At 39.1% G+C, this 15186-nt stretch overlaps 1 protein-coding gene across 1 annotated transcript; it reads left to right on the top strand.

Annotated features, from left to right (window-relative positions):
- The first annotated feature begins 1065 nt into the window (after positions 1-1065).
- On the top strand, positions 1066-12953 carry ZNF800 (zinc finger protein 800). Its single transcript, XM_050912468.1, is given in 6 exon segments — positions 1066-1118; positions 1885-1992; positions 4255-4350; positions 8001-8144; positions 11132-12268; positions 12271-12953. Coding segments are annotated over 5 exon segments (2064 nt in total). The 5' UTR covers positions 1066-1118; positions 1885-1931; the 3' UTR covers positions 12897-12953.
- Positions 12954-15186: the final 2233 nt, after the last annotated feature.

Here is a 15186-nt window from a genome sequence, read left to right as displayed (position 1 = left end):
TCACATGGACAGTAGATTTGACTTTGAACTTTGTCTGACACCATGAAACCCATCTCCATTAGGAAGTGATGCTATTACAAGCCAAAGCTTGACAGATTGTTTCTGTGTTAATAGCATCACTCAGCATTTTTTTTTTTGTAATGATGTGCTTATGCCGTACATTTCCTTACAGAAGCTTTTCCTTAAACAACAGAAACTTTTCCTTAAGTGGAAGACTTAATTGCGTTCTTTCCTTTGGCAAAAACTGAGTATTACCTTTTCACCAACTCAAGCTCCTAAGAGAAGTGCGCTAAGAGAGCGTAGGACTAATCAGACATCCAGTGGAAACGTATCTGGAGACACCAGCTGCCCGGGCATTCACTACAGTGCACCGACGTCCTCTTGCCGGTATTTGGAATACACATCACGCAATTCTCTCTCAGAAGTTTTTCCTCCAGGCGTTGAAAACACTGAACTATCCTTTTCAATGGTGAATACACCAGAACAACTGGTGTTTTTTTAAAAAAAACTGTAATAAAGCAGACCAGGCTTAGACGGGGCAGAAATGCCACCTCAAGTGATGGTAGCTGCTCCCACCGGCGTCCGAGCACCGGTGCCCTCACGGCCGCTCTGCACACCACCGTCGTGGTCGGGCTTGGCTGCGAGCCTTTCTCCCCACAGGGACAGAGACGGCGCCGGTTCCCGCCGCCCGCCGAGCCCTCCGCGCGGCAGTTAAGCCCTGCAGGGAGGCGCTCCGCCTCAGGCCGCCCCTGCGACTCCGCCGGCGCAGGAGCGCCCAGCCGCGCCGTCCCGCCGCAGTCCAGCGCCACATCCCCAGCCGGGCCGGGCCGGGCCGGGCCGCTCACCGGCCGCTCCCCGCCCACCGGCCGCCGCGCGCCCCGTCCCGGCGCCGCGCCCCGCAACCGCCACGCCGCGTGCCGCCGCCCGGCACCTGTGCGGCCCGGGCGGGGGAGCGGCGGGCGAGGCGCCTGCGCACTGCGCGGCCCCTCGCCGCCAGGGCCGCAGTCACTTCCTGCCCCTGTGCCCATCCGGCTCCGGGGTCAGCGGCCGCCGCTCTGGCGGGACAGGGGAGAATAAAGTTTTATTCGGGGAGGGGGAAGCCGGCCGTCCTCTCCCAGGTAGGGGCTCGCCCGCCGCGGCCCGCCCGCCGCGCCCTCCCCTTCCCGGCGGCGGCGTTTGCCGCCCGCTGTCACCTGCCGGCCGCTCGCCCCTCCCCGCCCGGGCTCGCGCGTGGCGGGGCGGCGGGCGCGCCCGGCTCCGGCTCCTGCTCCGGCTCCGGCTCCGGCAGCGCGGCGGGGGGCGCCCGGCCCGGCGGCGGGCGGGCTGCGGCCGCTGGCTGTCGGGGACGCAACTTTCCCTCCGCTCCCGCGGGAGCTGAGGGACGCCGTCCCGGCGGCGGGGCTGCGGGAGGAGGGCTGGGAGGTGGGGACGGAGCGCGGCGAGGGGCGGCGGGAGAGCGGCGCGGCAAGAGCCGCCCGCGGAGGGGGCGCGGGGCCGGGCGGCTGGGCTCGGCTCGGCTCGGCTCGGCGGGGAGGACGGCGGCTGGGCTGGCGGCGGCCGGGGGCTCTCCTCCGCCGGCCGAGGCGCAGGTGGCGGCGGGGCGGGCGCGCGTGGCCGAGGCGGGCCGGGCCGGGCCGGGCCGCGCGGGGTGGCGGGGCCCGGGCGGGCGGGAGCGGAGCGGAGCGGCCGGGCTCGCCGCAGCGGCCGTTGGAGAGGGCGTTGTGAGACCTGCTGTAAACAATGGAAACTTTCTCCTGCGCGAAGGGTGCCGCTGCCTCCTGGCCTGCTCCGGCGGTGCCGTTGTAGGAAGTGGGTGTGCGAGGTTAGCGCTGTCCCGAGCCGCCTGTTCTTCGGGGGTGACAGTTAGTTTGCTTCTTTTGGCAGGAACGAGCTGCTGGATGTAAAAGGAAAGTAGGTCGTGCGCACAGAAAATGCCTCTAAGGGACAAGTGTTGTCAGACTGACCACCATCACCATGGATGCTGTGAACCAGGTACAGTGGGGTGTGATGCTTTGGCTGTTTTACTTCTCTCCTTCGTTAAAAGCTTACAGAAACTGTTGTGGTGTTGCAAATGTGCATCGTTAGTGACAGTTTTGGATATAAAAAGTTTCTCTATTTTGTTTGGAAAAGTTTTTTTGATATTCTTGAGCTGTCATGTCAAAATTGTTTCAGGAAGATAATTTCTCAGTTCCTGCAGGATGTGCAATAATCCCCAAGCCACCACATGGGCATTGTATGCAGTGAGCAGAGGAAGGCAAGAAGTTACGTAAAACAACTGGCCTTTTTGTTTCCAAAAAGTGTAATATTCTGAATTTTTTGTAAAATGATGTTTCTGGCAATCTCTTGCATTTGCTGTTTATGTTTTTACTTTACATCTTCTCTGGTGAGCCTTGATGAACTTGAAGATCTTATTTTCAGAAGGGGAAAAAAAAACCCAAGTCCTGAAACGGCTGTTTGCATTCCACTGCTGTGTGACATGGAAGATGCTATCAGTGGAAAGTATAATGAATACTTTGAAGGTTCAGCTGACTTGCTAGACTTTTTTGTAATTGTTCTGCCTACTGTTATAATTGGTAGCCTAAAAGGAAATTTGGTTCCTTTCTTGTTGCCTTGTTGTAGAGTTTGTTATTTGGATGCTTTCACTTGTGTTTTGAAAAGAAAGGCATCAGTTCGGGCAATTAATAGTTGAAAGCGTGAGCATGGCAACTTTGATAATGCTCCTTTAATTAAATGGAATTTGAGAGTAGGTATTGTTCAGCTAGTAGAAACGTTTCTTTGTGTTTAAGATAATGGTTTTGAGTTGTTCTAATGCTTTAAAAAAGCAAAAATACTTTTATTGCCTTACAAATAACAACGATGTGTTATGTCTGCTTCACATATGTCACCCCTCTTGATGTCGGTGGGTGTTGCACATGCATATTAGAGGCAGTATACAAACCAAAATATACTATTTTGAAGAATAGGGAATAGGCTAGTAGAATACAATATGTCATTGTGTTAGAGATCCCCAAACGATTAGCTGATTTGTAATGGTTGTTATGTGTTCGTATATATAATAGTATATTATGGGGCCAGCATAGTTGAGTGGAGTGTTCATTCTATTGTTCTTTTCTTAGACTGCTTTTCTTTCTGATGTTCTTTTCAGCTTGAATTTATTTATAACCTTACATCTTTTAGAACAACTTTTCCTGTCAAAATGTGTTTAATCTATTTCCACTTAATATCTCTAAATAGTTTTATACTATGCCTCTACTGCTCTTTATCAAAAATAAATTTCTTAGAGATGCTCAGTGCTTCATTTAAAAATGGAAACCTTACAATGGGGTTCAAAATCAAGTGAAATGGATAAGGTAGGAGCCAATTTATGAAGTACAAAGCTAGTTATTTTGTCAATAAGAAATTAAAAAGAAGACCTAACTAATGATTTTGCAAACACTTGCTTCAATAAGTGCACTTATTCATTTAAATTTGGTTTTCCCTCTGGGCAAAGCTTAATTGCCATATGCATATACAGCAATGGAATGTTATTAATTTTCATATGCATAAATACTGCGTATTGGAATAACTAACAATCATCCTGATCAATAAATGTTTTAGTTTCAATAGATTTTACAAAGATTGTGATGTGGAATGAAACTTCAGAAATAAGGTATTACTTCAGCAGTTTGCTTGAACCAGAAGCATTTCTTGAATGTGGTTTTATTGGATAAAAATATTATAATAGCTGTTTTTGGTATATACTACATAGTTACCCTTGTGCTTTTTTCTGATCATTGCTACTTTAAATTTGGATTCAGTGCTTAGGTGTGTACTGGCAACATTGAAATCACGTAGTATGCTGTGAAGTACAGTATTTGGTAATTCTTTTTCGTACATCTGTTTTGGTTTGAACGATGGGAGTCAAGTACGTTGTTCTGGGGAATTGCTTTAATTGACGGAAATTTCTGGTGAGTTAATTTGGTTTTGTAGATTTATATGTTTTTATGTTTGATACACGTAGCTTTAATACGTGTTGAATACACGTTTTCTTTAAATAATCAAAGTGACAGCAAACTGTCAGAAGGTATCATGGCTGAAAAATTCAGTATTGACTGTTTTTTAATTCAATGTAGATGAAAATTTTTGAGTAAGGCAACTTTTACTGTAGTCCTGGCCTTTCTTTTTAGCTAGTTTACTGTATGCACAGAAAATCCATGCTTAATAAAAATCCCCTGAGTGTTCTCTAATGGCCTGTTATGCTTTTATATATTTCAGTGCATCTGTTGGAACCTGGTGATCCGCCGTTATTACAGCAGCCTCTACAAACATCAAAATCCGGCATTCAACAAATCATTGAGTGTTTTCGAACAGGTATGAAACTATGGCTGACTCTTAAGAAGTTCACTACCTTGTTATAAGAGTTATGTATGTTTAGTATATTAAAGTACCCAACACCTGACTTTCTACATATTTGCAAACTGTTTGTAGGTTTTTGGAATTAGGCGCTATTCCTTTTAGTAAGGGTTTTCATATAAAGTAGTGAAGATACAACTCCTGCTGTATAGTTATCTTTCAAAAACATTAAAAATTAGTTTATTGTTCTGCTTTGTGTCATCCCTACTGCTGTTATTAATGAGTTTATCCTAAAACTCCTGAGATGAAGAGAAAATTTGGTGTTTACCTTGAACTTTTTAGAATTGCTTTATCATGTTACTTTTAAGGTGTTCCTTGATTGTTTTTGGGAGTTGCAGTATGTAGCAATGAACCTAAGAATAACAACTGAGTGTTTGGGTAAGCATGCCAGAGATGATTGAAACCTTTAATGTTTTCTAGCTGTTCCTACGCTTCTGATATGGCAAACCAAACAGTTTATTTTCACAACCCTTGGTGCAAGAACACAGCAGTTATTACAAAAATTAAAGCGATGTCCTTAATGCTACTATCTATATGTTTCTAGATTTTTCCACATAGAGCTGTTTATGTATATGAAATGTTTCATGTATAAATCATCGCTGCTATGTAATGGGATGCATGTCTGGGCTGAGTCTTGTAAAAGGGCACAATATTTAAGTTCTCCACTAGCATTTCAACAACTTAATACAAGAAGAAAAACTGGCTGTGAGAGTCGTCATTAGTAACCTTTTTTAGTTTGGTTGAGATTGCCTAAGGCCTCAGATATACGTGGCAGGCTTCTTTTGCTTGAAGCAGATTAATGGAATCTCTACTGGTAATAGCACAAACTGGTTGCAAGTATTCTGTCTCTGGGCTACTTCCAGATTGTTGTCACTGGCAGGTGTTAAATTGATAGCTTACCTTGACACCTTCAGTCATCTGCACCAGGGAAGTTGGACAGAAGGCAAAAGGACTTAGACCAAGATTTTACTGGTTAGTTTTGAACAAGCAATGTTTCATTATGGAAAGAAACTATTTTGATTCTTGTGGTAAAGAAATAGAGATTAAAGCCAGAGTATTGTCCGTAACTATTTAAGCAGTTTTAGCAGAAGCTTCTGTCATCCAAAGCATTAAGAATAACAGATGAATTTGAATCTAAATTTTTTTCCTAAAAATGAGACTGCTTGCTAAAGGCATAAACTTTGGTATTTCTGCCAGAGAAATATTTGTAATAACCAATGTTCTGTACCGATTTCTGGTGACTATGATGTTATTCTAGTGTCAACATTTACAGATACTAACAGAATTTGACAAAGTATCACCTGCCCCAATTAGATGTAACTACAAAACAGAGAAGGCTTCAGTAAACTGGAGGCAACATATGCTGGCAGAAGACTGACTGCTCATTGCCACAATCTGCAGTTGGTGAAGAATAAGGAGGTGATTATTTTTTTTTCTCTGCCTGCTGTGTCCACGAAACCAGTGGATATCTTAAATTTATTTGCTGTTTCCAGAAGTCCCTGAAGGTCTACAATTTAATTCAAAAGGACCAATTATTTTTTTACTCCCACCAGTGAAAAGCTTCATAGTTGCATAAGGATGGTTTGAAGCCAGACTACCGTGTCATCTAGTCTGACCTCCAGTATGTCATAAATCCTTTAATCTCGCCCAGTAATTCTTAAGCCCAATAATTTGGATTAGACAAAAACATTTCAGTCCTGAACGGAAGGAGGCTGAAATATCAGTATAACAGGAGAGAGAATGAGGGACTTGTGTGTCCCTTGATTGGGAAATAGTGGAGAATTAGATGATGATTTTTTTTTTGTTTGTTTGGGAGAGGAGTTTGTGACTAGAGCATGCATCAACAGCATGGCCAAATTTTGGTTTATTGTGTGCTATCACCAAATTGGAGGCCTTTTGTTTGAATTATAGTTTGGTAACGTCCTGGAATCTTATCTACATGGAGCATCTTCAGTTTTGTTCAGCTGGGCTTTTGTCAGTGGTTTTCTTTATATGCAGAAATTCAAACATTGGTTGGTGAGGTCTGAGTAAACAACTTGCTTTTGGGGGACCTCTGTACAATTTTTAAATTTGTGGTTTTCACTAAATCTAAATATTTGTCCAGTAGGCTGTCTGTAAAAATACAGGTCAGATGAAGGTGAGGTTAGTAACACTTGAAGAAAGAGCGGTGAGAGGAAAAGACAGGAGGCTAGGGCTGTCACCCAGGAAAGGCATAGGAGGGGACAGAAACTGGACGGTAGCCTCAGATAGTCAAGTTTGGGTCCCATTTTTAAGTAATTGTTGAAGAAGGAGAAAACACTGTGCTTTGATAAAACTCAGTTGTAAAAAATTTTCTACTACTATTACACCAGGAAGTAAAATGTTGTCTTGGTAAGGCCCGTTCGTATTGAAGAACTATTAGTTGTTATGAAATTATTAATATTTGAAAGAGTTTCGTTTAGGAAGTAGTTCTGCAGTGTGACTCTGAGTTTGATCTTTTAAAGGAATTCTTAAGTGTCTGTGATGACAGAAAAGTTTAACTTCTATTTCAGCTTGAAGAATGTCTTGATGCTGTTTCATAGTTCTCTGTTATTTATTCTTGGTCCAGTTTCATTATATTTTTGCTTGTTGGACTAATTTTGATTAATTTTGATTTATTCCATTATAAGAAAAAAATCAAGATAGAGAAATCAGCTGGATTTGGTTATCTAGTGTTTCTTTCTAATTTGGAGTGGGTAGGTATTTATCATTTAGTAATCCATTGCTAATTGTAGGCATTACGTTCATAATTTTTGTGAGAAGAGAAATGAAGGAGTGGGTTTGAAGTGTAACTTAAGCTCTGAATCCTTTAATTCTTTAAGCAAGGCAGGAGCTGGAATACATCAACACTGCTAGATCAAACTGTATCTTTGTGGGGTTTTTTTTGAATATACAATGTATAATAGTCTGAAAAACCTGCATATTTTGTCACACTACCTATGTTTTAATAGAAAAGTTTCTGACTTAAATTATATGTATTTTGCTTTCAGTAGGCTGAAAATACATCTACAGTTCTACTTTCTTGCCTAAGCATCATCATCTTGATCTTGGGTCAGATACCGAGATGTAGTAACATTTCTTGACCTGTTAGTTATTCTCTTTGTTTTATTGTACGGTCTAGTTTTTTGCCTTACTGGGTGCTGTTTTTACATGAAATAGCTGTATATATCTTGTTTTCTTAGCACTGTTGGATAAGCTTAAAGAAAAAATACTGCAGGCTTCTTTAAATGCTCTAGGTGCTTATTCTTTCCTGTTGGGCAATTGTATTGGAGTAACCAGATACTGTAGTATGGACTTCTTCCTAATGTTAGCTGTTAGTTTTTATCGTAAATAATCGCGCTTTCCCTGTAAACTGTAATGTGCATAATCCTTGACTTTTTCTTTTTTTTTTTCTTTCCCAAGCTAGTCTTGTTTTCATAGTGCAACTTGGAGTATGTGTCATAAACTTACAGTGCAATGAAGTGGCATTAGCACAAGATAAAATGCTGTTGTAATTGTCATGTTTTAAAATGTTTCCACTTTCATGGGATGATGTGAATTAAAAGATGAACGGAAAACCTTCTTTAAGTGTAACGTTTCTTTTATTACAGGAACTAAACAACTTAAACATATCTTGTTAAAAGACGTGGATACCATTTTTGAGTGTAAATTGTGCCGGAGTCTCTTCAGAGGGTTACCAAATTTAATTACTCATAAAAAGTTTTATTGTCCTCCAAGTCTCCAGATGGATGATAGTAAGTCTTACTAATTGAAATATTTAATAAAGCTACCTGAAGTTGAGAAACTTATCTTTCTGTACCATTTATACAAAGACACCAGAAACAAAATGCAAAAAAAGAAGTGGAATTAAATTTCAATAGTAACATATGTAGATCACTCTTATGGTAGTAAAGAAGCTACAGCACTGACTAATGCACTGATGTGCATTAACACCCGAGACCCATGTCAATGTCATAATTTGATAGCTAGTTTATACATCCAACCTTTTAATGAAGAGCGTCCCTGTTAACACTTTTTATGCCTTCTTCCCCTTTTTCTTTCCTGTGTTTCCCTCTTTGCTGTGAAAGGTACCGAAAAGTATGTCAAGGGACTGGGAAATGAATCTCATAGAAAAGTGTGGATCTAACAAGGCTTTTCAGTTTTATATCAGCATAGCTCTGATGGACTTCAGTTGGATACTGTAAAGTGGCTTGGATCAATATTCATAATTTTCTCCTGTACTTGAGAAGTGCTCAGTGTCATGGATGCAATCCCTCAGTCTTACTCTATGAAACACAGACTAAAAGTTCACCCTTTTCTTTAAGGACCTGTGCTTCAGTAATACTGTCTCTTTCCCACTGCCTCACCTCACCTTATGCTGCTTTAAGATATTGTATGTGATCATGCCTATCTCACCACCTTTGTAGAAATTAAACTTTAATATTAAAAGAAAGTAACTTAAATGATGAGGAAAAAATAAAGAAGTATATTTTTATGGAAAAAGAAGTTTATTAAAGTCTCATTCCAGTGATGACTTTTTGTTGATCTGAGTAAAGCTGAATAATTTGGAAATGTGCCAGCATTCAAAAATGTTTTGTAAAGCTTTCTAATTGTCTTGATCTCTTGACTAGATCAACATAGGTGCAATGAGGATTTTTCTTTCCTGATTAATGCCTTCCTGCCTCAATATTTCAAAAATTAGGAATGAACAGAGATTTATGTAGGTGATTCTTTTCCCATATTGTGTCAGCTAGTGTTGTGATGAGAAGGTGAAAAGACGAGTACTGTCACCTTCCTTAAATGAGTGTGCTTGGCCAGTTGCAGAGAGTCACAGAGCTTCTCTGTGAAAAAGGATGAGTTGTATTTTCAAAGCAAGGTTAGAAGTGCATCTGACTTAGATGCAAAAGTTTCTAAGCAAAATAAGATTACCCTGAGTAAAGACTTCCTGTCCAGTTCCTGACATTCTAGCCTTCATTTAATCGGCTGGTTAGCTTTCATATTTCACTGTTCACTAGGAGGGGTGCAAATGAAGAGAATAATACTACATGCTCTGAATAAAACTATATAAATACCTATTGTTTATATAAAATTGAGTACGATGATTATCGAATAAAGTGGGTGTTTTTTTCGATAAATAAAATTAAAAGGTAATGAACAAGAGGTAAGAATAAAAGTTCAGCATCCCCAAGGTGAAAAATTCCAAAGACTATTCCCTGATGACTTTTGAGATGTATTCTGTTGATGTAGTCATTAAGTAGTCTGAAAAGGTGCTATAAAATAGGAAGGACTTTTTACCCTTGATAAAAATTATATAGATAGTCCCATTTGAAACTAACTGCAAAAGGTGTTAAGAATTCCATGTTAAAAGATGGGTTCTGAGCAACAAAACAGTGTATTTCTTGTACTGACACTCTTTTGATGTATTGCTGGCAGTGTGGAAGGAACAACCCTGACTAAGTGTGGGTTTTTAGTTAGCTGTTAGCAGGAATCACATCTTCAAATCGTCATGGATAATTTTGATCTGTATCATCTCAGTGCCTCACCTTTTTGCTGTAGCACCCTGGCTTCTTAGTTATGCCGGTGTGCATGCTTAGCATATCGTACTGGGAACTAGATCACTGAACTAATTTGGCATTTAAAAACAGAATATTACTGAGGCCTATAAAATTATGAATCACACGAAGGTAAATGGGAGCAATCATTTGGTTTTCTTTTTTAACATAGTACAAAAACTGTGGGGTATCCAGCAAAATTACCAGACTAAAATTGTGAGTATTTCTGGTAAAACAAACAAAAAACCACCGCTTAACATTGTGGTAGCCAAGAATATAAATGCTTCAAAAGCATTTGAAGAAACTTTTTGGAAACTAGGTGTATTAAAACAGTACTTTAAAGGCAGACTTCAGCTTGAGAAGTTTACTGGCATCAGACAAACAAGGAGAATCCCTGTATCCTTCTTTCGTGCTTTTTAAGTCTGTTCCAATTCATCATCAGGGCAGAACACAGGATGAACCCTTGGTGAACCTCAGTGAAGTTATTCTTTCTTAAAATACCTTCTTTCGCTCAGTTTTTATTGTTTTGAGAAATTATTACGACTTTTTTTTTCCCCTGAATGATGTAGGATTTTTCTGTCCTCAACATTTACTATCTTACTGTATCACTGAGCCTATTAACTGCTTTAGTATTACTAAAAGCTTTCCCTGCCCCAGAAGTTCTCTCTTATCTACTTACATCTTCTTGCAGTGCTCAGGTTACACAGACGTTTCATTCTTTCTCAAGGACTGTTCAGAATTCACAGAGAAGAGCTTATTTCCAGAATTAGGTTCCTTTATTGAGAATGTCTGTTTCCAACAGTAGGAAAATCAGTTTCTAATGATACTTCAGGATCAGTTGCACATCTGCAGAACAAGCTCAGTCATATGACATTATTTTTGCACTTGATACAGATTTTTAAAGATCAGTTTAATTCCAGGCAAAGTAATTTTTAGTTTACGTGGCTTTCACATTAGCATGCTAGAAGGATGTACTTCCAATATTGGCTTTTAATAAAAAAGTAACTTGTACTGATGTGATAACAATGATTACTCAAAGCCTCTAAGTATAAATAGTCAGGAAAATAGTACAAATACAGGATTTGTGCAAATTTGGTGACCAACTTGACACAGTGGTTAAAAGATACTTTGAAATTTGAATAATTTGAAATTAGCAAATCATTAAAAAATACCTTTGCCTCTTTTCACAGACCTCCCAGATATAAATGATAAACAGAGTCAAGCCATAAATGATCTCCTGGAAGCGATCTATCCAAGGGTAGATAAGCAAGAATATGTAATTAAATTGGAACCTATAGAAACTAATCAGAATGCTGTGTTTCAATATGTATCAAGGACTGATAGCCCAGATGAGAACATAGAAAGTAGTAGTACCCCTGATCAAGCTCCAGTACAGATACAGGAACCCAGCACTGAGCAACCCAAGACTGTTTCAGCTCCAGCCCCAGTCCCAGCTGGGGAGACTGTAGAATTACCGCCTGCTGATCCTGTTACAAACAAGGTGATACCTACTCCTGAAGAACAGCCTCCAGCAGTAAATCCTGAGTTGGACTCTCTGGATAATTCTGATTTTGGCCACCAGTTGATATGTTGCCTTTGTAGGAAAGAATTTCATTCAAGACGCAGTGTACGTCGGCACATTCGAAAAGTGCACAAAAAAAAGATGGAAGAGCTAAAGAAGTACATAGAAACAAAAAAGAAACCAAATCAGTGCTCCGCGAAAGGACGAAATAAGAATGTTCTTGTCACATTAGGTAGAAGTTGTCCTGTATGTTATAAATCATTTGCTACAAAAGCCAACGTAAGGAGGCATTTTGATGAAGTTCATAGAGGATTAAGAAGGGATTCCATTACTCCTGATATAGCTACAAAGCCTGGGCAACCTTTGTTCTTGGATACAGTTTCTGCTAAAAAATCTTTTAAGACCCGAAAACAAAAGTCGTCTTCAAAGGCTGAATACAATTTAACTGCATGCAAATGCCTTCTGTGCAAGAGAAAATATAGTTCACAAATAATGCTGAAAAGGCACATGCAAATTGTTCACAAGATAACTCTTTCTGGAAAGAACTGTAAAAGAGAGAAAGGACCCAACAATACTGCCAATGGCACAGAAATAAAAGTAAAAGTTGAACCAGCAGATTCTGTAGAACCTTCACCCCCTTCCATTGCCCTTTCTCCGCAGAGTGAATTAAAGGGAACAAATCATTCAAATGAGAAAAAGAGCACACCGTCAGCACAGAAAAATAAAGTTAAACAGGACCCTGAAAACCCTAAATCAACTTCCAAATCAACCACTAAATCAACCTGTAAATCAACCACTAAATCAACTCTAAATCAACCAATGCATCTGCTGCAGGTGGCCAGCAAAAAACCAGGAAGCCAAAACTTTCAGCTGGCTTTGACTTCAAGCAGCTTTACTGTAAACTCTGTAAACGCCAATTTACTTCTAAACAGAACTTGACAAAACACATTGAATTACACACAGATGGAAATAACATTTATGTTAAATACTACAGGTGTCCACTCTGCTCTTATGAAACACGTCGCAAACGTGATGTGATAAGGCATATAACTGTAGTTCATAAAAAGTCACCACGCTACCTTGGGAAAATAACTGCAAGTTTAGAAATTAGAGCAATAAAAAAGCCAATTGATCTTGTTCTAAATAAGGTGACAAAAAGAGGCCCTCAGAGGGATGAAACAAAACAGATTGGTTCAAAACAGGATGTCACCTCTAATTCTCCCAATAAAAAGTATGAAGGAGCTGATGTTGGCATTGAAGTAAAAGTAACAAAAAACTTTTCTCTGCACCGATGCAATAAATGTGGGAAAGCATTTGCCAGAAAAGCTTTTCTAGAACATCATAAGAAAACCCACAAAGCAAATGTATCTCATTCACCTGAAGAAAATAAAACCAAAGGCAGAAGTACAAGATCTAAAGCTGTTGTCTGGTGAGGAAAAAGAAAAAGTGTTTTGTCTTTTTTTTTTTTTTTCCCTTTTCAAAAAAACAAAACCACTGCCTGTCTTTTGCTGTTGTTGATTTATTGCTGAAAACATATTTTTCCATAGATTTTATGGTTTAGTGGCTTAAATACTAAGGTAGATGTCAGATTTGTTTCTTAAATTTTGTTTTTAGTGTTTTGGAAAAGATTTAATTTCTAAATTTGTCGTTGTAGGAAGTTGGAATAGAATATAGATTAAACTGTACTGAGTCAACTTGTTAAATTGTCTTAAGGCATCTAGTGTAATCAAGCTAATATATGTACATTTCTAAAATAGTAATTTTTAAAAATTAACAATACTTTGGTTTGAATAACTTAACCTGTTAATTAACTTCTCTGTGACCCAGTTGAAGAAGTACTAAAGGTACTACAGTAAAAGCTGTTGACAGAAAAAATCTCTATGAACTTATTGGAATTACCATTTGTGCATTTATATTTGTTTTTAATTTTAATGTGTATTGCCTATGTCCTGTCAACAAAAGGAGGTAGAACAGATTTTTGGAATATAATTTGGATGCTTAATTGCTTTGATTTAAAATCAGTATGAGGTAGGTGCCTACAAACACCTTTAAAATCATCAAATTTAGGATTTGATTCTTTTAATGCATATTTATATAAGCACGGGTTTGGAGACTTCTGGTCATTTATTTTTTCAAGTATTCAAGTCTCATCAAGAATTTTTGTTTTAAGCCTAAATATGTGTAGAAGTCTGACCAAGAATTTTCTAAACTTCTGCCTATATGATACTCTGGGAATTTTTTTACACTTGGAGGGGTTGTATTTGTAGTTTCTCAGTTTTCCATAGCCTCATGTTAAAGATGGCCTATTTTTAAAAGGATCTTTTAAAAAAGGAAATAATGTATGTATGCGGTCAGTTTGTATTTCAGAATGACTGACTGATGCCTGAAGGTTGGGGGATTGTACAAAAAATTATAATGAAGAGAGACAGTAGTGATACCTGTAAGAGTTTTTAGCATCCTTATTCAGAATTATCTTTCTAGCGTATTTGGTGAAAAGAAAACCAAGTATATGTGCCTTGTTCTATATTTCAACTCTGAAATGCTATTTCCCAGGAGGTAATTTGATTTGAGTTCAGCTTTCGTAGTGAATTGCCACCCAGCAATGCTAAGTTGTAATCTGGTGCTTTTGTGACTTCGTAACAAATCCTGGCTAAGTGGGACGGAACTTCAAAAGTGAACTGAGCTGGACCCTGAATTATGCTGAATTTAAGAGGAGGAGTGACTTCTGCATTTTGATCGAGAATTAAAAATTTAGCCTTGTAAATTATTTATGTTGTGTAATTTAAAACAGAATTATATGGGTAAACTCAAAGTATTAATTTATTCCCATTTCTCCTCAGATAGGTTCAAGTGATGTTCGGAAAGTTTGGAGTTCATTTGAATGAAAAAGACTTTAGTTTGTTGTTGGAACCGCTAATATCTTGATAATGGTACTATAAGGAGGAAATATTTTCATAAGCTGTTGTTTTCTTACTAAGTTAATAACCATTCTGACTGCTTGTAGGACAGTGCCTCCTCCCAAAATGCTGAAGTAGTTGAAATGCACATGTGCTTCTAAATTAGCAGTTATCTCTATGCAGTTGAGGTTTGACACAGTATAGAACAAACTTTCTGAAATTAAAAAAAGTACAGAGGCAAGTTAATGAACAGCAGCTTTGGAAGAAGATTTTTGTTCCTCATTTAGGAAATCATCTTCAGAGAGCTCATCGTGCATACTGGTCCTCCCTGGTAGTGCTAATTGATGAACAGCTCTAACTTTTTTGTGATATCGTACTTTGGCAAATGTTGTGTTACGTACTGTTTTAAATTTATTACAAATGAATGTATAAGAGCAAACAACGTAGTGTATATTGGCTGAATTGTACTAATTTTTAGTATTTGCCATAACATCAGTTTGTTCATATTGACTAATTTCCCAGTTCTGGGACATTCTGAATTTCACTGTACTGAAGTTGCTTCAAGGATCTCCATTTTGTTTCCGTATGTGGTTCATAGGAAAACTTTGTAAACATCTAGGAAGTTTACAAGAATATCCACATTCCTCTATTCTTTAATTTTTAAAAAAAAAATTATACACAAGCACTTTAATGATAGTTGCAGTTTATTTTTTCAGTTTATTTTTTGAAAGATCAACACACTAATGTTAATATGAAGGTAGTGAATATTTGCTGATGTATTATAGACAGACAATCTGTGCACAACCACTTATAATGTTAGCTTATT

The sequence above is a fragment of the Gymnogyps californianus genome, chromosome 1 (genome assembly GCF_018139145.2).
Source record: "Gymnogyps californianus isolate 813 chromosome 1, ASM1813914v2, whole genome shotgun sequence".
In the NCBI taxonomy this organism is placed as follows: Eukaryota; Metazoa; Chordata; class Aves; order Accipitriformes; family Cathartidae; genus Gymnogyps; species Gymnogyps californianus.
Note: the sequence above shows the minus strand (reverse complement) of the source record. Positions and strands in the feature narration are given on the sequence as shown.